General features: G+C 40.0%; 1 protein-coding gene and 1 long non-coding RNA gene across 2 annotated transcripts; one reads left to right on the top strand and one right to left on the bottom strand.

Annotated features, from left to right (window-relative positions):
• Window positions 1-571: 571 nt before the first annotated feature.
• On the bottom strand, window positions 572-3,907 carry LOC119798718 (glycine-rich RNA-binding protein 2, mitochondrial-like). Its single transcript, XM_038308291.1, has 3 exons — window positions 3,753-3,907; window positions 1,111-1,470; window positions 572-705 (listed from the first exon to the last, which is right to left on the bottom strand). Exons 1-3 carry the CDS (start codon window positions 3,871-3,873, stop codon window positions 656-658), a joined length of 531 nt encoding a protein of 176 aa, XP_038164219.1. The 5' UTR covers window positions 3,874-3,907; the 3' UTR covers window positions 572-655.
• Window positions 3,908-16,345: 12,438 nt separating this feature from the next.
• Window positions 16,346-16,831, top strand: LOC119798742. Its single transcript, XR_005282758.1, has 2 exons — window positions 16,346-16,556; window positions 16,665-16,831. It is a non-coding gene; the product is annotated as an uncharacterized LOC119798742 (long non-coding RNA).
• Window positions 16,832-24,159: the final 7,328 nt, after the last annotated feature.

Raw genomic sequence — 24,159 nt, 5'->3', positions numbered from 1 at the left:
ATAGTAATGCTTAAAGTATAATGTTCTAACCTCAAATGATCTTAAACCGTTCTTTTATTGAACAACAGCAACAGAAAAGAGAACTTTCAACTTAATACTCTGAGCTCTGTGAGCGCTAACCGGGAAGCTGCTGCTGCCGCAGTGCATGCTGGGACAGCTGTCAGTCTGGAGAACAGACAAGTCTGCTCTGATGCATGCTGGGTAAAGAGGGAGAGGCCAGAACAACATCCAGGGACTTTGTCCGTTCTCGGTCTGCTGTTCTTGTGAATTGGAACAATGTTAGGACTGATGAGGTTTCATGAGGACGCGAGAACACAAGTACACAGGTTGGGATTCGGTTAGAGTATCTTTCTACTCCAGCAGGGCGGCAGTTCTACTCTGGGTCAGTTCTGAAAACATCCTACATTCACTTCCAGACTCTAAACAGGTGATGACTTGAAACTTTAAACATGACTGATTGTTTCCTCAAATAAACCAAGATGCTGGTATGTTTGTTAGAAGATGCAGAAATACATTCAATCATTTATGATTTTTTTTAACTTAGAAATCGATTATTTGAGATCAGAAGGAGTTTGATTAAATAAAACCTTTATTACAAAATTTATTTCACACATTAATCCAGATTCCGAGAGAAAAATAACTGGTGAAGATTTCCTCAGTTTTTAGACGTTTGTTCAGCCACATCCATCAGATCATCAAAGAGGTCTGAAAAACACATGGATACACATCGTTATTTCCTGCTTTGAGATATGAACCAAATCTTCCTTCCACTCAATGTTCTGATCCAACAGTCAGGAAACGAACATTAGGACTCATCCAGACTCCTGGTTTTGGTTCTGGTTCTGACCCACAGCGGAGGTCTGATGATCTGAGATTTAGAACCCCACCTTTATTGAAGTAGAACTTCAGACCCACAAACAGGTTCTACCTTCAGCCCATCTGAGCTCAGAACCAAAACCTTCAGAGAGGAAAGAAGATCTAATCTAATTCAATCTAATCTAATGTTATCATATTTACAGTTTGCTAATTATCCATGGATTAGTTTGGATATTTAATTAACTGACTGCAGCATGAAGCATCGTCTCAGACAGAGATGTTCTTCATACGTACCTCTGTCACTGACAGCTACAGTCTGGCCTGGGGGTCCTCCTGCTCCTCCTCCTCCCATTGCTCCTCCATCTCCTCCCATAGCTCCTCCTCCCATGGGTCCTCCTGCTCCCCCTCCCTCCCCTTCAGCAAAGAGGCCATGAAATCCGGATTTCTTCGGCACCTTATCCTTATCTTCATCATCGTCTCTGTCAAAGATCTTGGAGAAGAATCCTTTATCTTCCTCCTTGTTTTTCTTCTTCTTCTTCTCATCTTCATCATCATCACCTCGTCCAAAGGAGAAGAATCCTCCTTTCTCCTTCTTTTTCTCGTCTTTGTCCTCCATGCCCAGAGCGTTCTTCACTGCTCCCTCCACCATGTCTCCTGCAACACAGAGAGAAATGTCCATCATGGACCAGCAGCTTTTAGAGGAAGAACTTCAGCAGGAAGACATCTTCACATGTTCAATGTTAGATGGCTTCTGCTTGATCTGAACTGTTGAACGTTTGAAGAAGCTGCTGAGTCTGATGCCAACACGGACAACATGGACGGAAGACGCCAATATCAGGAAACATCAGAAACTGTAGAGCCTTTTAGAGGAAACCGGGAGAGGTTGGAATATCAGTCTACCTGTTTCCATCCATCCTCTTCCTCCATCACTGAATCCAAATTCATCAAATCAGTTAGGAAGTTGATCAGCAGTCGCCATGACCAGTCTGAATAGTCCTGGCAGTAAGGAAGGAGGAGTCTCTACATGTCCCTACAGAATTTAGACAGTTGGACATATAGCAGGTCTCTACAGAACTGGGACACTTGGACATAAAGCAGGTCTCTACAGAACTGGGACACTTGGACATAAAGCAGGGCTCTACAGAACTTGAAATAGCCGTACAGATAGGTATCTACAGAACTGGGACAGTTGAACATATAGCAGGTCTCTACAGAACTGGGACACTTGGACATAAAGCAGGGCTCTACAGAACTTGAAATAGCCGTACAGATACTAGGTATCTACAGAACTGGGACAGTTGAACATATAGCAGGTCTCTACAGAACTGGGACAGTTGGACATATAGCAAGGCTCTACAGAACTTGGACAGTTGGACAGATAGCAGGGCTCTACAAAACTTAGACAGTTGGACATAAAGCAGGTCTCTACAGAACTGGGACAGCTGGACATATAGCAGGTCTCTACAGAACTTGGACACTTGGACATAAAGCAGGGCTCTACAGAACTTGAAATAGCCATACAGATAGGTATCTAGAGAACTGGGACAGTTGAACATATAGCAGGTCTCTACAGAACTGGGACAGTTGGACATATAGCAAGGCTCTACAGAACTTGGACAGTTGGACAGATAGCAGGGCTCTACAAAACTTAGACAGTTGGACATATAGCAGGTCTCTACAGAACTGGGACAGATAGCAGGGCTCTACAAAACTTAGACAGTTGGACATATAGCAGGTCTCTACAGAACTGGGACAGTTGAACATATAGCAGGTCTCTACAGAACTGGGACAGTTGGACATATAGCAAGGCTCTACAGAACTTGGACAGTTGGACAGATAGCAGGGCTCTACAAAACTTAGACAGTTGGACATATAGCAGGTCTCTACAGAACTGGGGCAGTTGGACATATAGCAAGGCTCTACAGAACTTGGACAGTTGGACAGATAGCAGGGCTCTACAAAACTTAGACAGTTGGACATAAAGCAGGTCTCTACAGAACTGGGACAGCTGGACATAAAGCAGGGCTCTACAGAACTTGGACAGTTGGACATATAGCAGGTCTCTACAGAACTGGGACAGTTGGACATATAGCAGGTCTCTACAGAACTTGGCCAATTGGACATATTGCAGGTCTCTACAGAACTGGGACAGCTGGACATAAAGCAGGTCTCTACAGAACTTGGACACTTGGACATAAAGCAGGGCTCTACAGAACTTGAAATAGCTGGACAGATAGGTCTCTACTGAACTTTGACAGTTGGACATATAGCAGGTCTCTACAGAATTTGGACAATGGGACATATAGCAGGTCTCTACAGAATTTGGACAATGGGACATATAGCAGGTCTCTACAGAATTTGGACAATGGGACTTAAAGCAGGTCTCTACAGAATTTGGACAATGGGACATATACCAGGTCTCTACAAAACTTGGACATAAAGCAGGGCTCTACAGAACTTGGACACTTGGACATAAAGCAAGGCTCTACAGAACTTGAAATAGCTGGACAGATAGGTCTCTACAGAACTTGGACATGCCAGAATGATGTCATGTTACCAGTGACTCAGTCAGACTTGAGAAATTTGACTAACATGAAGCACTCTGGCCAAGATGACTGGCCTGATTTAATTTAAAGGCTGTGATTGTTTACCTGTTGTTGACTCCGCCCCTTTTACCTGAAGAATTCTAATCTACAGATTTAAAACTCGGTTTCCCTGAGTCACAAAGACATGATGAAGCAAAAACCTGAGAACATTCGGTCATACTGTCTCTGGACCAAGTTTGGTTCTGCTTTGGTTCTAAACTGACTCCCTTTTATAGAACCACCTGGTGCAGTTCAGATTCCTACCTGAGCGAGCAGAATCACATTAAACACAAAGCTTAGGAGGTCCAGACCCGGAATGTCAAAATGGGAACCCCCAGAACCAGTACTTACCCACTTTCTCTGCAATCTTTCCAGCGAACAGGTCCATGTCTGCGGCGTCTCTGTGTCTCACTGCAGTCAGCAGGTGTTCTGGCAGAATGCGGAGCCTCCCACCTGTCTCAGGTGTAGGCATCTAGGAATCAGGTGTTTCTGCAGACCAGTCCAACCAGTTCGACCTACTGCCCCAGTTAGAGCATGTTCAGTTTGGGCCATGTTGGATGGAGGAACCCCGCCCTGAGTTCTGACTGCAGGCACACTTCTTAGTCTTCTTCCATCCTTTCTCTGAAAACAAGCTTTGCTCATTATGAAACTATACCTGAACACATTCTTTAATACACCCACGCCTTCAGAGAAAGTGAAAAAAGCCTCCAGAGACGAAAATAAACCACTCAGAGTTGTTTATATTGTAAATCTAAGTCTCTGGTTATGATCATAACTTATCAAATGTTAAAATTATTCTGAGAAAGTGAAGTTCTGACATCTTTTTGACCCATTTTAGCCTCCCAGGTGTAACTCTGTCACCGCCCCACCCTCTTAGTCAGGTTGGTCCTCTTTGTTCTCCACCTGTCAGAAAACGCCTTAGAACACAAAGACTTTTCCCTGAATTCCTGTCATCTAAAAATTTCCTGGAACTGAGTTTATTCTTTAAATTCACGTCTGTTTTCCATAACATTGATACATTTCTCTAGTTTTTCAGGCTTTCTGGATTGTTCAGATGCTTTATTTGAAGTTTTTCTGTCGTTTACTGAGCTGAGCTTATTATTGGACCAGAATAGTCCAGAACCAGACATTTTTTTCAGAAAATTAGACTCAACTTTATTCATCCCTTGGGATTATTCCTACAGAGAAAATCTGGATCTAGTAGCTTATATAGAGTACAAAGAGTTAAAGCAAAATGCCATTAAGCATAAAACTACAACAGACAATATAAAAAGTGTGCATATAGTACCAAATAAGCATAAAGAAGAGAGTGAGGGACCAAACTTGAATAAGGACAAAAGGTGTTCAAAAATTGAAAAAAAAATCTCATTTAATAATGTCAAAAATAATTAAAGGTTCAAAGGTAATAAAAACAAGGATTTGGGCCGAAACAACTGAGGTCAACTGAACAGTAACTCAAACCAAAAACTGACCGACTGATAAAGAACAGAAGCTGCTTTAAATAGAGCGGAATAACCTAAACTTGTCATTAGGCAGCTAAAAAAATAAAAGAAAAGCAATAAATAAATACAAAACTCTATACTAAACTCAAACATATTAAACAAGTAAAACAACTGTTTAACTTTGCACAAATAATAAGTGATTATTAAGATCACAAAATAACTTAGGTAAACTTTAACAATTAGCTGCCTATTGATGCACTCAGGGCCCAGTTTGGACCAAGCAATAAAACAACAAAACTCTGTCTCTATGGAGGAGATCTTGGTCCACTCAGTGATCACGAGGTGCCCACATCATCAGACCTCCACCACCGTGCCCCACAGCTGGCATATGGCCTTTGATTTTCTGACATGGTGCAGTCATAAAGTGACCATTCAACCATTGAAAAGATGTTTATTTAAACATGTTTTATCAAACTGGCTTAGTTTCCTGTCATGTGCTGGTGAAGATTCCCAGTCATCCAGGTCAGCGTCATTCCATAAAAGTTCAAATCAATCCACTGGACTTTGTTTCCAAGTTTGAAGACGTTTCTCTTCCATCCAGGAAGCTTTTTCAATTCAAAGTGTCAGAAATAGCGTTGAGTTCCAGGTTTTATCCAGCAGCCAAACAAAGCCTTGTTTTTTTTTTGGAAAACATTCACTTACAGTAGCAGCTTGTGGTGTTCATTCCTAAGGATATCTTCTGCCCTCCGTCCTTTTACAGTAGACTTCAGTCTTAAGCAGTTGGGAACATATCTTTGCTCTCTGGATCTTAAATCCCATTTTTACGTTTCAATTTGCATGTTTTCTAAACCAAAACAAGGGTTTGTTTTTGGTCCACTCTATAAAGCCTGGAGCTCAACGCTATTTCTGATATTTAAATTGAAAAAGCTTCCTGGATGGAAGAGAAACGTCTTTAAACTTGGAAACAAAGACCAGTGGATTAATTTTGAACTTTTAGGAATGTCCTGCCGTTTGGGTTTCATCAAGCCGTTCCATCTAAGCTCTTATTTTCCTGCAGTGAGTCCCTGTTTGCTAGTGAGTGAAATGTGATATTTTGTTTTATATTAGCATTTTTTTAAAGCTTCTTCAACTTTAGCCTGTTTTTAATAAACATTTTATCTCTGATTCAATGATATTTTTTTCATATACTTTTCTTTAGACTGTTTTTTTTTTTTTGTCTAAGACACTTGATCAGTCAAAGTATAAACAAATAAACTGCCTCGCCTTTATTTACAGAGTTTTGCATAACAAATTCATGTTGTTTTGAAAACTATGACTCACATTATGTATATATTGTCCCCGTCTAGTTGGAGAGGAATTCATTTAAAAGCCTTCAGCTGATCCAAAATGCTGCAGCCAGAGTTCTGATGAAAATGAAAAAGAGAGATCATATCTCTCCTATCCTGGCTTCTCTTCATTGGCTTCCTGTTAAATCCAGAATAGAATTTAAAATCCTCCTTCTCACATATAAAGCCTTAAATGGCCAAGCTCCATCTGATATCAGAGATCTGATTGTTCCTTATGTTCCTAACAGAGCACTTCGCTCTCAATCTGCAGGTTTACTAGTGGTTCCTAGAATTTCTAAAAGTAGAATGGGAGGCAGATCTTTTAGTTCTCAGGCTCCTCTCCTGTGGAACAAACTACCAGTTTTAGTCCGTGAGGCAGACACCCTGTCTACTTTTAAGGCTAGGCTTAAAACTTTCCTTTTTGATAAAGCTTCTAGTTAGAGGGGCTCAGGTTATCCTGATCTATCTCTATAGTTCTGCTGCTATAGGCTTAGACTGCTGGAGGACATAGGGACCCCTTTTTCATCATTCTGGTACATTCTATCTCTATTCTCCCACTCTGCAGAATCTGTTAGTTCAATCTCCTACCAGCAGCGGATTTAGGAAATTTGGGGCCCAACAGGCAGGGGCCCCTCTGAGAAGACAACACATAAACAGCCCCATTCCTAAGATATAGAAATGTTAATAGAATAGACATCCATTATCTGTTCTAGGTTGTGTCCCTCTCTTCTTGTCCCTTTTCTTCTTGTTTTCCTCTCTATGTTTTGTACTCAGCTGACTTTTCATGCTGTCTCTAAAGGAATGAAAGATTTTTTCCAAGCACTAAGCTCACTTAGCTGATTGCTCCTTCCTGTGTTTCCAAAAAGGCCAAAGTAAATAACCCAGTCCTTCTTTTCACTGTAGACAAGCCATGATCTGCTTATCTGTTCTCCATTTTTCATTTGGATGAAATAATAGCTGCATGAATCATGACAGCAGACAAGATAGAGGAGAGCAGGAGGCGGGGTTACCAATCTACTTGCTCTGGAGAGCAGAGTTCGCTGCTTTTAGATGTTGTCTCCAAAGTCTCCAGTAGCAGAAAAAAGTCTCTAAATTTGGCGCTAGGAGCTTTTTAGAAATCAAAAGGAAGATTTTGTTTTGTATACACTCTGTATACAAAGTTTTCTAAGTTACTGTTGATCTCACATAGAGTCACTAACTGTTCTTTCTTTGGATGAAATAACAACAAATGCAGGTGCAGAGACTATAGTTCTGTCATCAGCCGATAAAATTGTCATTTATAATTGTAGAGCTGCAGAATATAGAATGATGCAGCTCTAGAAATGGACAATTGCTTTTAATAATTTCAGGATTTTTTTTTGCACCGGATCTGGAGAAACCTCTTACTGAAGACACTCTCTTGAACTGAAGTGAAATAAAATGTTTAAATTGATAACATTTCTAAGAAAAAAACATCACATAGAGAAAAACAAAACGCTTCAGGGGTAAGAAATAAATCAAGCTTTATTTTATGAGGTTTATTTTAATCCAGCATAAAGGGAACAATCAATGAGCAATAACTGAACATTAGACATTAGTTTATAATATATTTTACAGTTTATTAAACCGGTTCATTTTCCCAGGAGGATTCAGTGCATTAAGTTGACTTTTAGTTATTTTAAACATTAATTAAACAAAATATTAAATCTGAATTATGCCATAAGCAGGTATCAGGTGGATGAAGGTGATGAAGACTCCAGGTTCCTACTTGAACAGCCCCCCGACGAAGTTACCAATACCTGGGAACAGAAACAGAGCAGAGCATCAGACCAGGATCTGGATCCAAAGAACAGAACCTAGAACACCTCCAGGAGGAGCTCCTGCCATCAGATAACATGGAGATGCATGAAGGAACTGAAGCAGGTTTCTGGTAAAGATCGACTCTCAAAGCAGAACAGTAAAATCTTTTCCTTCTAAAAGAAATAATTTAATTTTAAAGACATTTATTCATCATTTACTATCATAGCTCCAATAAATCAGAACATATCAGGAAGTGTTCCTGTTCTATCAGCGGTTTAGGAGCATTAATAAATCCTGTTTGATTAAAAGAAAAGTTTCTGTTATTGCTCCCAATTGTTCCTCCTCTGGTTCTGGAGGGAACTGTTGTGTTCCAGGCTCAGTGGATCCTTGTGGACACTAGGGGGCAGCACTCTCCTATCAGCCCAGAACCAGCCAGGTTCTACTGATCAACTGCTCTGATCACCTGAATATCAGGCTGATCAGCTGGTCGTCATTAAGCATCATTTTAAAGTTAAATAATTCAAATGAAACATTGGAGTAAAATTTTTCAACATGTCGAACTCACCTCCTCCTCCTTCTTTTTCCTCCTTCTTCCCACTGACCATAGAGAGGGCATCATCCAGACCAAACCCTCCTTCTTTTTCCTCCTTCTTGCCGCTGACCATTGAGAGGGCATCATCCAGTCCAAAGCCGCCTCCTTTTTCCTCCTTCTTGCCGCTGACCATTGAGAGGGCATCATCCAGACCAAAGCCTCCTCCTCCTTTCTTCTCCTCCTGCTGATCTTCCTTTTCTGCTCCTCCACTCATAATCTTGTTCACTCCTTGCTCCACAAATTCACCTGCAGAAGAAGCCCAGGTGAGCAAACATCTCCTGATCATCAGCTGAAGATCAGCAAATGTTTGAGTTTTTTTTTTCCTTCCTCTTGAGTATTTATGCTGCCTTCATGTGGCTTCATAATTACAGTAAATACCAAAAGCTGACGGGAAAACTAAACATGTCGTCATTTCTACGCGAAAATTCTATGAGATGAGGTAAACTTTGTCCTTTCAACATGGCGGAGAGCAGCGTACCTGGTCTGTGTGGTGAATACCACATTGTTTGGCAGCCTCTCCTGCTGTGTTCTTATCCTCCACAATGATGTGACACTTTCCTTTTTGATAAAGCTTATAGTTAGAGTGGCTCAGGTTATCCTGATCTATCTCTATAGTTCTGCTGCTATAGGCTTAGACTGCTGGAGGACATGGGGACCCCTTTTCCATCATTCTGCTTCATTCTATCTCTATTCTTCCACTCTGCAGAATCTGTTAGTTCAATCTCTAACGCTCTGCTCTCTCTGGAGCTATAGAAATAAACTGAATTGAATTGAATGTGTATTTTTAGAAAAATATATTACCATTAAAACTTGTGCCTTTTTTTAAATGACCGTTATCGTTTGATTTTTTTCAGACGCTTGCTGGCCCTCAGTCCATGCATTTAATGAACCTTCTTCTTCCTGCAGCAGATGAACTAAGACGTCCATTACTGCGCAGGTAGCAGCTCGGGATATTCTGTGGATCCAACATCTTTGTCTTCTCTACCACAGCTAAAGCACTAGAACACAACCTGTTGGTAATTTCCACTTTACGAGTATGAAGGATCATCTTTACCACATGAAGGCAGCGTTAATTAGCCAAATGCATGAAAACATGAAGGTCTGCTCGTTAAAGGTGTCACAACACTGGACTCGTTAGGATGTCAAACTCCTGCAAAGTTAACTCCTCACTATGACAGTGTCTGATTCTGGAGGCTACCTGGCTACTGTGAAAATAAGGAGGCCAAAAGAGATAGAACAGCCATGTATTAGTTCAGGAAACCATGTAATATTTAGTTTTATAACAACTACATTATTTCAAATTAACCTTTTTAATTTGCAATATTTGTTTTTAAAATTTCAGGCTCTGATACAATCATTCATAACTACTTAAAATCAAAGCAACATAAGATTGATAACCCCAAATCATGCAGCAGTTCCCATCTGTTGATCCCTCGCCTGCTCAGTCTCACCTGCTTTCTCCCCGACAAGTTTCCCCACGAAATCCATGTCTGCAGATTGTGGTCAGCGTGTGGCGGAGCAGGGCGGCTTCTGCTCTTATATCCCTTCCTGCAGCCTCTCCCTGCAGAGGAATCACAGAGAAGACCGGCCTGTCCCACAGGTCCAACAGCAACCATCACCAGAGTTTTAATTCTTTATGTGAAGTGTTGGTGCTGGTTAGGGACGCCCTGTTCTTTGTCTGCAGGCCAAAACATAGAAGATAATTAGAGCAATGTTGGGTGTAGCTGCAGAGAGGTCTGAATGCTTTATCTGTTTCATATACGCACAGCTAATGTGTCACCCTGCTGTTAAAAACAAACAAACCTGTGTCAGCTCTCTGTTGCCATGGTGAATGCCTCCTTCATATTCAATTCACTTTATTTCTTTAGCTCCAGTTAACATCCTGTCATCTCAGGTCACTGAGAACAGCCAGATCATCAGCTTGGTTTAAAGTTTTCTTCCTATGGAAAACAAACTGGCGATCGCTCAGACCCGAGGCGTCGTCTAGATCCTGTTGTCCATGACCCCGACCCAATGCCTGATCAATATTCATCTTTACGTTATCAGACACTTATGAACCCCCCTCAGCTATTTGTCTCTTTATCGTTTTATTCTAAAACACACTGGGATTTTTTGAAAAACAAAGTAGCATCAAGAGGCCAACTTTCCAAATGGACCAACAGTTATCGGCTGCATCCCGTTATTTTACAGTTAAAGTGTGAAAACATAACTTTATTTTCTTTTCAATGTAATAAAAAAATACACTAGAAAACAAGTCATGTTTACTTTTAAAGGTCTATGTTTCTGAGAGCTTAAAAGTACACACTGCAAAGATAAATTTAAGTCGTTTCTTCTTCAAATAAGTGCATTTTATTTTTGAATTAAGCAGGTATGTGAGACACTATGCCAATCACAATGAAAAAAAGAATCTGCACTCTCCTTCTTAAAGTGCATAATATCTAATTATCTTATTTTAAGGGTAAAAATACTTAATCTTATTTTCCTGCTCAAATTAAAGGTAAATACAGTCATTAAGCCGTGTTGTTTCTGGGAGCCACCTTAGATTTAGTCTTAGTCTTTAGGACGAAAATTATTATTAGTTTTAGTTGCATTTTAGTCATTATGATATGTGATAGTTTCAGTTAGTTTTATGTTGCAAAAAAAGTGAACCTTTACAATTTCAAATACCAACCAGATTCTTTCCCAGACTGGCAGCTCTATCCTAGATGCTACAATAGATGGGTATAGAATGCTGCCGTGCAGATCATCATTGCTGTTGGGCAGAAAGCTTTTATTTACAGAATTCAAATAAACTTTTTTTATGAATAAATGCCCTACTTTATGTACAGAGAACCTCTGTATAGTTCTGCTATAGGCTTAGACTGCTGGAGGACATAGGGACCCCTTTTTCATCATTCTGCTTCATTCTATCTCTATTCTCCCACTCTGCAGAGTCTGTTAGTTCAATCTCTAACGTTCTGCTCTCTCTGCTTTTTCTCATAGCAGCTTCATCTGGTCTGTTCCTGTTTGGCTGTGACTCCATCCTGGAGAGAAATATCAGCTGTGCTGCTGCCATCAACACCTTTGTTTCTAGATGTTGGAGCTTGGCCTGTTTTCCAGTGTAGTCCTGTTTCTCTGACTGTGACTAACTGGATGTGCTCTCTTAATCCTCTGACATGGGAGCTGGCTCGGAGCTCGTCTGCCTGGCTGTGTGTTTCCTGGACGGGGCCGCCTGTGGAGCTGGTTGACGGTTGTATCTATGCTTCTTTTTCTATGTCTGCTTCTGTCTTCTTGAACCCTAGTCGACCATTGTGTGTTTTTCTTTCACAATTTTTTCCATGTATTTAAGCTAATGGTCTGATATTTCTTCACTACAGGAACCGAAAGGACCAAACCGTCAGGAAGGTTTCTTCCTGTTAAAAGGGAGTTTTTCCTCTCCACTGTCGCTACAAGCATGCTTAGTGTGAGGGATTGTATTTGAGTCAATGAGTCGATGCAATCAACTGGTTTTCCTTAGATAGAAAACTTTGAATCAATTTGACTGGATGATCTGGTTGAATTGTAAAGTGCCTTGAGATGACATGTGTTGTGACTTGGTGCTTTATAAATAAACTGAATTGAATTGTATAAAGATTGTCTGTCATCCACCTGCATTCCAAGTGGTACCTGCTCCCGGTGCATGCAGGTCCGGGATGGCGCCTAATAAAGGGCCCCTGACTCTGCACTCCTGGATCGGGTTAGGGCTAGAGGGTTAAGAATCCACAGCTGATCAGAACTGGTTATGACCTTTCATTTCAACAGCCAGTCCACTGCCTAATGGCGGCAGAAAATAATGGCGTAATAATGGTGTAATGGTGTAACATGGGTGAGCTCAACTGTCCGTTTTTTTTTTAAGTGAGGCTTAAATTTAATCTAGGAAATGACCAGTCGGCTCCTTGAGACACTGGAGAAGGGTTATACTATGTAAAGAGGGAGCATGGCCGACATGATTGAAGAACGCCTGAGTCATGTTTGTGCTGAGGTAGGTTTTCCTGAGGGGATTTCTTCCTCCTCTAAATTCTTAGGACACCTTCAGCCGAGATGGGAGAGAGTTTGCATCCTTTATTCCTCTTACTTTACAGCTTAAGCTTTGTTTCCTAAGCATTCTGGATAATATGTGAAGCACTTTAACATAGATCTGACAAACCTACTGTAGGAATAATTTATAGGATAACTTTGTTGATTGTTTATTTTAGTTTATTTGTGAATTGTTTCATGGGACATAATAACTAACCGAGCAATGGTTTGTTTCTCTATCCACAAAAGGAAAACATCAGATTTTCCATCTAGTTGAGTATAGCTGATATTCATTAAACAACGCTGAGGATATAAACTTGATGCTACGATGCTTCCTCCTCCAGCTCAGACACTCGGCCTAGAACCGCACTGCAGTCCGAATCAGGGAGATAAGAGGATAAAACTGTCTGATAAGACATCCGTAATGTGTTTTAATGAGGGACTGCTCCAGGTCTAAGCCTGCTGTAATTATCATTTATTCAATTCACCAGTTTCCTTTGCTTTATATTCAGTTCAGCCTGAGCATTCAGGGTTAGATCATTAGATTTGTTAGTCTGTCTGTTCTGTTGTGCTTTAGTTTTCTCAAATGTTCTTGTCCTGGATCCTGGCAGCCAGTGGAAAGAGGATTTTTTGTTTGTCTCGTCTCCTGATCGTCCACTGTTCCTCCCCTGCTGAGCCCTCTGGGTTTTTCGCTCTGTATGTGGGGAGGATCAGTTTTTATCCCAGTAAGCCAGGCTCCAAGGTGGAGACCAGTTTAAAGATCCTGCATCAAGTTCTGGTTCCACGTCCTGTCTCTGCTACCTTCTGCCACTTAGTCTGCCCGTCTGCACCGGATCCTGTCTGCTTCTGTGCGTGTCCATCTGGTCACGCTTCTGGACTCTGTTGGACTCTGAACCTGCCTGGGAGCTCTAGGATGCCTGGATCCTGTTTCATCTGTCTGTTCCTGCCTGTTTTGTTCCCTGACCAGGATCGGCTTCCTGCTAATCATCCGGAGCTGCAGCACCGGGGACACTCTGGGTGACGTGCGCTGCGTCAGCTGTCAGCCCATCGGCTGGATCGCACCCCCTTCGTGGGAGATGGAGTTGTTAGGGTTTATTATTTATACATCATATGCACTGTTAATTTGTTAGTCAGATTAGACAAAGCAGAAGGCCTTCCTTCACATTGTGGATATCACGGTGTGTACGAATCAAGACAGCCTTCGTGTCTCTAAGAGTACACAGGATATGAGCACATCTTGGAGCCGGTCTGATAGGAGAGCTGCTGTATCTGTAACCCTGAGACAAAGAGGCAACCTGCATGGAGTTCAAGACATGGATGGCGTGTCAGTTTCTGATACGGACAGCTAAGCATCCACATGATGCAAGACAGACTCAGAAGGTATAAGAAGCAGGAGATGACGTTGTTCGGGGCTCAAACTTTGCCGGACGCTTGCGGACGTGATTTTTGAGACCACAGCTGTGCATAGCTCGAGGCATTTTTCTCTGTCCTGTAACGACCTGATCTAGAATAAACTCTGTTACTTTTTTACTCCTGTTTCTATAGTCCTTTTTATATGGTTTTACCGAGTTTGAGTTAAGAGTAGTAAATAACTTGCTCCCAGGAAAAGAACCGTGTGAGGAGGCCCCGGGGCGCTACAGCCTTTACTTCCAAGGGGACAAATCCTCCCCACTTTAACAGACTGGACTTTTGAACCAGGTAAGTGACTCACTGAAATCATCATCTTCTGTCACGTTATCATGGTCAAGGTGATCAAGGTGGTCCAACAGCTCCACCTTAGTTTAAGTTTGTTTTTATTTATTAAACGCTTTGATCTTTTCTACTGACTGTCTCACCTTGGGTCCATCTGTCGATTTGGAGACCTGTTTCTGCTCGCTCCTGTCAACGTCACTTTGAAGGTGTTAAACATGGACATTATAAACCTAGAGGCCTCATTGGACGTCGGCCGACATGCATAGAGGGCGGCCATCTTGGATCCTACGGTGGCTGAGAAGTGCAAAACACATTTACAATTCAAAAACACATTAACAAATAAAAAACAAAATAACATTTGAAGAAACAAAATTATATTTTATGAAACTATTTATTTTTGAAAAAAAAGTTACAATTTTTAAAAAAACATTTACATTTTAGCAAACAAATTTACATTAACAAATAAACAAAATAACATTTGAAAAAACAAAATTATATTTTATGAAACAAATGTATTTTTGAAAAAAAAGTTTAAATTTTTAAAAACACATTTGCAATTAAAAAACACATTAACAAATAAAAAACAAAATAACATTTGAAGAAACAAAATTATATTTTATGAAACAATTTATTTTTGAAAAAAAAAGTTTAAATTTTTAAAAACACATTTACATTTAAGGAAACAAATTCACATTTTAAATAAGTTAGATTTTAGGTGAGAGAAAGTTTCATTTTAGAGAAAAAAAAATACATTATAGGGAAACAAAAATTGACCGTTCGGAAACACTTGTACAAGTGCAAAGACAAAACTGCAAGTGGCAAAACACATTTACGTAGCCAAAAACAAATTAACAAAAGACGGCTACACGAAAAGGGAATGTCCCAGTGGCCGGATGTGACGTCACGATTACCCTGACTTGTAGTACAAACAGCTCAATCTGTAGTCCTCCTGCTTCACGTGAAAAGTCAGCGGCGATTTTAGATGGAAAGAATTGCACTGAAGCTGTTTTTCTTAAGTTTACGCTAACCCAACAATGTTTTCAGCCAATTTACACCATTTTGTTCTTCGTGCGGACGGTCTCTGGAACTTTTACGGGACACGGACCAGGTGGCAGGACCAAGCAGCAGGGCCGGTGTAGGTACCAGATTGACTCGGGCTGCCAGATTGACTCGGGGGCCTGCGCCTTTTGATGACGTCACAATACATAATTGTTTTAACGTTTGCACAATTGCGCAAAACATTTTGATTGGTCTGGACAGCTTACTAAAGTAATTATAGCGGGGTGTAGGTTTTATTCGAAAGCGGGATTGCTGTTTGTAAACGGACAATTTTACGAAGACATTCTCCATGGTCCCTGCGCCTTCTGATGACGTCACCGAATTCGCCATGGGCCTTGCGCCTCCCGATGACGTGACATTATGGCAATGCCACTCAAACAAACTACATTGAGCCCGCGGTCTGCATTTGTAACGAGAATAAATTCAGGAGAATGAAGCTAAAGGGATACAAAAAATAAACTTGTAATATTACAAAACCAAAAATACTACGAATACAAAGTATATTCAGAGATTAAAGTCCCTCTGATACTGTTTAAGTGACTGAGAAACTGCAGATTTGCCACATTTAAGATGGCGGACGCTCTGACGCATCTCAAAAGGCGCAGGCCCCCGAGTCAATCTGGCAGCCCGAGTCAATCTGGTACCTACACCGGGCGTATTACTGGCCGGAGCCACTATTATTTTGTCATGTAGTTTTTTAATTACTTTTCTTTGGTATTTAATTATTTTTTGGGTATTTTTCCTGCCGTTTTTCGGCAAATGCCTTATTTATAGTACTTCTAACTAGATTGTTTTATATAGATATATATATATAGGCTATATATTGTGATGTTATCGCTTAATAACCTGTATTAAAATGTATTCTTTATGGGTTTCTTTTTATTGTGATGTTATTGCTTAATAAACTGCATTAAAACTTTTATAATGTCACATTTACTTGATGGAACGGAGTACTTCATCTGCGAATAAGTGGCCTCGGCCGGCAGCAGCCACCATCGGCCTCTCCGATGGCAAGCTCTGCCGGTGTGACAGATCAACTGGGGAGGAGATAAACTGGTGACGGCAGCTGGAAAACCGCTGATTTTTGCAGATGTGTCTGTGGGCGGGGCTTTTCAGGACCCCTCGCCTCAAACAGGAAGTAAACTGCGTGTAGACTCCAAGAACTACAAATTATCTTGTTATCTGATCGATGCGAAATACGTTGAGATCTTTAGAAGTCACCGTCAGCAAGGTATTTAATTGCATTAAGAAAACATATAGCATGTTTTAGGGATTTCTCCAAACCCACACACAAAGATTTGAGGAACTTGTCCTGCTGTTGTTTATCTGTTTGTTTCAGAGCCTCAGCGATGAGAGAAAGAACCGAGTAGAAAAACCACAGAAAGCTGTATGAGAAGTAAAAACAGCCAGTGCAATAAAAGGTCAATGGGAACATCTAACGGTGTATTTTTCTGCATTTTTCTGTCGTCCTGTATGTCTTGTAAATTAAAACGAGCGAAAATCAAATGTTCCTTTTTTTTCTCAAAAGCGCCGACTGTTTATATGGAGGGAAACTAATCACTTACAGTCTAACTCGTTTCCAGAGGAGTTGTAAATGTCTTTAAAGTTTAAGATGTGCTGCAGGAACAAAGCAAAATAACATAACTGCTGCGGGGAAGAGTGAAATCTCTGATTTCAGTTTATATATTGTGTGAATATATGTGATATTTTGGGCATCGGGGCGAACAAATGCAGAACCTGCTGTACCAAAGCATTAAAAGAAGCAGCACAGCCTCCAGCTGACTGCAGCCAAACAATGAATAAATAAAACAGGGAGATTTTACGGTAGATATCTGTTCGAAAAAAAAAGATCTGGTTATTATTTTTTCTTTTAATAGGGCTTGGTCGTCGTGACGTAAGCACTTCGCGTCGCCGCCATGTTGAATGCGTCTTTTACCGCGGCTCAGACTACTGCCTATGACTACGCGTACTGTACTCCCTCTCAGCCGTGTTTTAATTTGATTAATTTCACCTTAACTTGATTTCAACCATGGTAAACCGTTGCTGTATTGTGGGCTGTAACAGCTCAACGCATGATCGCCATGGAAACATAGAAAATGGGTTAACTTTCCACCGCTTTCCTGAATGGACGCGTAACCATGGAGACCAAGCGTCAGAGATAAAGAGTCGTCGGCTAGCTTGGATCACGGCTGTAAGACGACCGAACATAGCTTTCCACAGTATTCCAATGTCAATGAGAGTGTGTTCCCTGCATTTTCATTCTGGTAAGTTAAAGATGCACGGTTTTATTTTATAGCCTACTTTGTTTCTTTCCTTCAAAGTTGGGATCTTTTACGGGAAAATAATAAAAACGGCAGCGGGAAAAGGCTCAAATACGTGAGAAACCCGGAGGGTTGGCAGTTAACGTTACTAACTACACCTTTGAAACACATAGCAGCTAGTTAAAAGTACATTACATGCGTGAGTGGTTGTTAGCACTAGCGGTTAGCAGTTGCTAAACTAGCAGGTTCCAGAGCCCGTCTGATCACAGCTTACCTTCGTACGGATTACTGTGTTCCCACTGTTTGCTGGCTTTATGATCTGCAGCTCCTGAACCCATCCATTCATGAACTGCACACGAGACTCCAAGGACTTGTAGCTTCGGAACTGTTTTGAAGTATAGGCGCTCACTCATCGGTGCTCCACTCATTGTTTGGAACTTTATATGGATCCAAATGATTAATAATGCTGATTTTGTCACCATACCGGTCCCTGGCTTCTCTATTTAATTTGTCCCGGTAAATTCCAGATCCTTTTCGGGATTTTAACATCTTTTTTCTCTCTACTTCTGTCTCTTCTTTCAACAACAACGTTGTGTCAGAGCTATGTTTACGTTTGCGTAGCCGTCAATATGACCGCGACGTCCCACAATGCAACGTGGATCCCGAGTCCTATAGCATAGCATAACTTACTGTCTAACTATCTCTTAACGGGGAGGCCCCATTCTGTTCTAAGAGTAAAGAAGGAAAAAATAGTTATAATATCTGATATTCTGGAATTCAAACATGTTTTAAGCGAACAGCGGACTCTGAAACATTAACTGTCACCAGTTGATCTAAGACCAGCTATTCAACAGGCAAAGCAGACACACGCAACAGGTTCTTTATCGCAGGTGGGGTCAAATACAGTGTTCATATCAATAGCTCAGCGGGTACATAGACGCTTTGCAAACCAAAATAACATCGGCCGAGGGTTCGATCCCACATTTACTCTTGTGCCCTCCTTTTATTTTAACAGATTTTCCACAGATGGGCAAGATAGTATTATCTCCTAACTCTGACATGACAAACATTTCCTCGCAATCAACGTTTTGTGCTGAATTGCTTTTTGTCATTCTAATTGTACCAGTGAAGCAAACAATTTAGACCAATGGTAAAAAGTAGACAAAGCAATACTCTATTGCCAGTAACTTGAAAAACGCGAATGATTTAAAGTTGTTCTGCATGCAAACCAAATAATGTGGCGTCCTCAAAACAATAGAAGGGAATAAGATGACAGCTGACTGCGTGAACATGGTCACACATCATGACAGGTTCGTAATTGCGGTAAGAAAAATAATCAACAATAACAGTTAAACATTTAAAGTAGCCTGCCACAACCCTAATTGAGGATAAGATAATAACATTCAAACATCCCAGGAGATGGAGCGTTTTACAGCCCATATTCCTCCAGATCCTGCTGGATCACAAGTTAATCTGTGACACTCTGCAGATTCTGACGCTTTCAGATCCTCACGATGCATTTATTTGATCCCCAAACTTAAATTACTCATAATATTTCACATTATCCACAGACTACAGACGTGTGTTGGATAGATATTAGGCCAGGATAAATTCTAACCTTTATACTTACCCGTTTGTTTACATTTGCGGTATTTTGATCGGGCAACCACGCAGCCAACTAATCTTTCCAAACAGCTGTGCTGTGGACCCCGTCACAAATTAATCTAGGGCTGCGTCTCAATTCGCAGGCTGGAATATTAGGAAATGAAGGAAACATAACAGATATTCATAAACTAAGGAAAGCATTGTTTTTGTATCTTAAGAATACAAAATTAAAAAATAGAATCTAATAGATGTGAAGTAACGCTGCTACACACTCATGTACAGTAGGTGGCGGTATGCACCTTAAAGTTGCTTGTGATCCGCCATAATAGAAGAGAAGAAGAAGAAGAATTCGCAGGCTGCGTACTTGGTAGGACGCATTTTGAGGCCGGTGACGTCACAACGCTGCGCGGAGGCCGTCCCATTTGGCAAAAATTCTGAGGACGCTTAAAATGCAGCCTTAAAATGCGTCCTCCTTTGCGCTTCTTTTTTTTTTTTTTTAAGTAGTTGAAGAAGAAGAAGAAGAAGAAGAAGAAGAAGAAGAAGAAGAAGAAGAAGAAGAAGAAGAAGAAGAAGAAGAAGAAGAAGAAGAAGAAGAAGAAGAAGAAGAAGAAGAAGAAGAAGAAGAAGAAGAAGAAGAAGAAGAAGGGAACCTGCTGAACATTTTGCTGGTGGATGGAGAGAGAGGTCGAGACGTTGGTCGTTTGGTGCATGGCGCGTGTTTTGAAGCTGCTCTGCTTGTGGAGAAATGTCCTGGGCCGTGAGTAGTGAGGAAACAGGAAGCGATTCTTGTGGGATGGAAGAGGGAAATAGTGACAATGAAGGTTGGAAGATAGCAGCATCAAAAAATGAGAAAAAGCGGAAAAAACAGAGATCAGTTAAAGGGGAATCTAGTTCAGAACAATCCAGTGATGATCAATCCATACATTCCACAGCAAAACAAAATGAATTCAAAGTCATATTCAAAGTCGTTAATCAGGCAGACTCTTTTACAAACTGGAATCCGGTTCACTTAACAAAAACCATCAATAAACTTGTTGGAGAAGTCAGAGGTGCCAGAATTCTGTACAGTGGAGACCTGCTAATTAACTGCAGAGACAGCGCCCAGCAAGGCAAAGCCATACGGATCAACAAAATTGACGGGATAAGAGTTCAGTGCAGCCTAATGGAGAACAAAAAGATCAGCAGGGGAGTCATTGGAGGAGTTCCTCTGAAAATTTCTGAAAAAGAGATTCTGGAAAACATAAGCGGTGCAAAAGTAAAAGAAGTAAAACGGTTAAAAACAACAAGAAACGGAGAAAGATCTGACAGTTTATCTGTGCTAATTAAATTCGAGGAAGAGCAATTACCAAGCAAAGTATTCATTGGTTACATCAGCTATAATGTCAAAATCTACAATCCACCACCATTGAGATGTTTCAAATGTCAAAAATTCGGTCACATTGCAGCAGTTTGTAAAGGGAAACAGAGGAGTGGAAGGTGTGCAGGAGAACATGAATATGGTAAATGTGGAAAAGAAGCTAAAATAAAATGCTGTAATTGTGGTGGAGAACATACTGCTGCTTATCGCGGCTGTGAAGCAAGCAAAAGGTCTGAGGAAATAAAAAAAATGAAATTTGAGCTCGGAATAACTTATGCTGAAGCTGCAAAAAGGATCCCATCTCAATTAGAAAAACCCAAACCTACAGTTCAACACACGGCAAATTTCAAACCTCTAGAGAAATCTCCAAAAATTGATGAAGACTCACTAATTGTTAAAAAGACAAATTTTGTTCTTTTCATGGTGGAAGTGATTAATTGTACTGCTCAGACGACAAAAAAAAAACAGAAAAAATCAAAATAATAGTGAAGGCTGCAGAAAAATATCTGGATGTTAAAGATATGAACTGGGAGATGGTTGGAAGCATGATGGAAAGACCAATGGGACCATCAGAAACTGGCAGAGTTACGATGACCTAGAGTAAATTAAAATTATACGGGCAAATGTAATTTAGTATAATTTAGTATTATGTGGGTTTAAGTTACACAGGTATTTTTTTTATTTATTTATTTATTTTTATTTTTTATTTATTTATTTATTTATTTTTTATTGGGGGGGGTGAATCGTTTCCTGTTTCCTTGCTTTACTCCATATCAGTTGGTGGCGGTAATGCACATTTCACAAGTCTGCCAACCGCCATAAAATCTCATAAGAAGAAGAAGAAAGTCGGATTTTCTTCAAGTTACGGACAACCGAAAGCAGCAGCAGCGCCGACAGTAGTGCGGAGAACACCTTTAAATGTAAGTAGTGTGTTTTTTTTAATGAACATCTATTAAAATACATGACGGTAACGGAGCCACCGGAATGTGTAGGAGCAGCTAAAGCTAAGAGCTAACCTGTTGATACGTGATGTTCATCAACAATTAAAAGCCTTCATACAAATGTCATTATTTTTTATTTTAACCTACATCTTACTGTACTGATAGCCGTATCCCTCACTAATCAGATCATTTTATACTCAAACAGTTTATTACAAAGGATTAGAGCTGTTAAAGCTTAATGTAGCTGAAGAAATAACATTAGTCCAGCTGTACTGGGCTGTTAATACTGCAAACGTTTTGTTTTAATACTCAATAACGTATAGTTTATTTACAGAACACTATAATAAGGTTTAAAGTATAATTCGCTTGAAGAACAATACAGGCATAATTATACAGAACAGTTATTTTGCCTGTTGACTTAACAGAAATATGTTTTACATGTCATTTTGTTCCAGGGAGCAGACAGAGGAGTGGATAAAATGACCACCTTATCATCAGGGCCAAAAATACTGCTGCAGGCGGATGGAGGGAAGAGTTGAGGCAGAATTCCATCTACATGTTGCATTTCTATGTAAAAGTCACACAAGTTAAAAGAAGTCCTGTTCAAACACCAACATACAAATATAATCTTTTGATCACATCAAATGATGCCCAGATGCCACTTTTTGTAAATCTCATATTTGTGATAGAAGTGATCCTTGTGTGGGACAACTTAAAAAAAAAAATACAAAGTATGTTCAGGTTTGGATAATGTAATGAAACACACACACACACCTATATATATATATATATATATGTATGTATGTATGTATGTATGTATGTATGTATGTATGTATGTATGTATGTATGTATGTATGTATGTATGTATGTATGTATGTATGTATGTATGTATGTATGTATGTATGTATGTATGTATGTATGTATGTATGTATGTGTGTGTGTAGGGAAATTACATCTTTCATTTATTATATTCATGTTAATTTACACTTTGAGTAAGCTTGAAAAGTAATCTCCAGGTTACCATTCCAAATTCTTTTTCTGTAGAATTTCATCAATCCATCCAAATCATGAAACATTCCTTTTTTCTAGCTTTAAAGAAACACTATAGAAAATAGCATCTGTTGATAAAAATAGTTTTCCTCTACTTTAGGAATGCAAAGATCCTTGGACAGGGCAGCGGGTCAGTGGGAATCCTACTGCTGCCACCTGGCCCTGGTTTGTCCTCATGGATGAGGTATTAGGACAGAGGCCCTCTATTACCCCACCTGTCCTAATTGCCTCCATCCCTGAGGACACACCAGGGCCAGGTGCTGCAGAGGCTGAGCAGCATAAGGGTGACGATGAGGAAGAGAATGAGGATGAGGGAGGAGGGAAAGGAGGAAGAGAAGAAGGAGTGGTGGATTTAATCAGGGAGGATATCAGATGGCAGAGGGAGGCGGGAAAGGAAGGACAGATTATTTCATTTATTGGAGAGGATGGTGGACAGTTATTATTTTTTTGGTGTTTTTTTTAACAAGTTGAAGTTCTGTGTTGCTGTTATGGTTAAATTAAATTATTAAATTGTTTATAAAAGTTATTGCTGTCGGTGTGTTCTTAAAGTCTTTTAACCTTTTTACATTATCTGTTTCATCACTTTGTAATTTAAGTAAACTTAGAACAACTTCTCAGTGACATCAGTTTATTTTTAGAGAAGCAAGTATTTACAATAAACTATTAAAAACATTTTTAACTATTGACATTAGATTTTAAAATTAACTACTACAACTATTTACAGAAGATATACAGTAAATATTATTAGAGAACATATATATATATAATTGTGACTGAGCAGGAGTCCCTGGTGGTGCTGCTGGACTGGATGCGATGCCACACAGATGTCCTTGGAGTCTTCTGACTGCGAGTGGGACATCATCTGGGGGGTGGGGGGGATGCCTCTCTCCACTGCTGACCCAATCGATGGCTGCCATGTTACTAAAAATGTTCAAGAAGACGCAGAAAATAATGACTTTACTAAAACTGTTTATAACCCTGAAATGAGAACAGCTAAAATGTGATTCTACTTGCCATCTAAATGTAACGGTGGTCAGGTAGACCCTCCTCCAGGGGCAGACACCTCAGCAGACAGCTGGTCTCCCCATGGAGCACCACTGACTGCCTCCTACACGTTCTCCCCCTCCTCATCCTCTGGCATGTCGTCCTGCTCTTCATCCTCTGGGGCTGTTATGACCTGTAGAAAAAAAAAGACAAAAATATTTATTTTTATTCAGTCATCTATCTTTTTTTCCTTATCTTTATTACATGATTTGTTAGAAATTAAATTTTACTTCATCTAGATCCACTAATTAACTTATTTTTTTCGTTTTTATATTTTGATTTTTTTCCCCTGCATTATGTTTATATATATATATATATATATATATATATATATATATATATATATATATATATATATATATATATAAAATTGCAAATAAAATCAGGCAGTAAGGGGATAACAATTTAGACAAAAATGATTTATTTCTCAACAGTTTGGCTTCTCAACACAACATTAGTGATGGTGAAAGTAGTGATTTAAGTCAGTTATTTACAGGGTTTGTACACATTTAACTATTCAATTCAAATTACTAAACAAATAAATCCCAAACTTACAAATAAATATAAAACTTGATA

Source organism: Cyprinodon tularosa, unplaced genomic scaffold (genome assembly GCF_016077235.1).
Source record: "Cyprinodon tularosa strain WSP-4 unplaced genomic scaffold, ASM1607723v1 ctg634, whole genome shotgun sequence".
NCBI lineage: Eukaryota > Metazoa > Chordata > Actinopteri > Cyprinodontiformes > Cyprinodontidae > Cyprinodon > Cyprinodon tularosa.
Note: the sequence above shows the minus strand (reverse complement) of the source record. Positions and strands in the feature narration are given on the sequence as shown.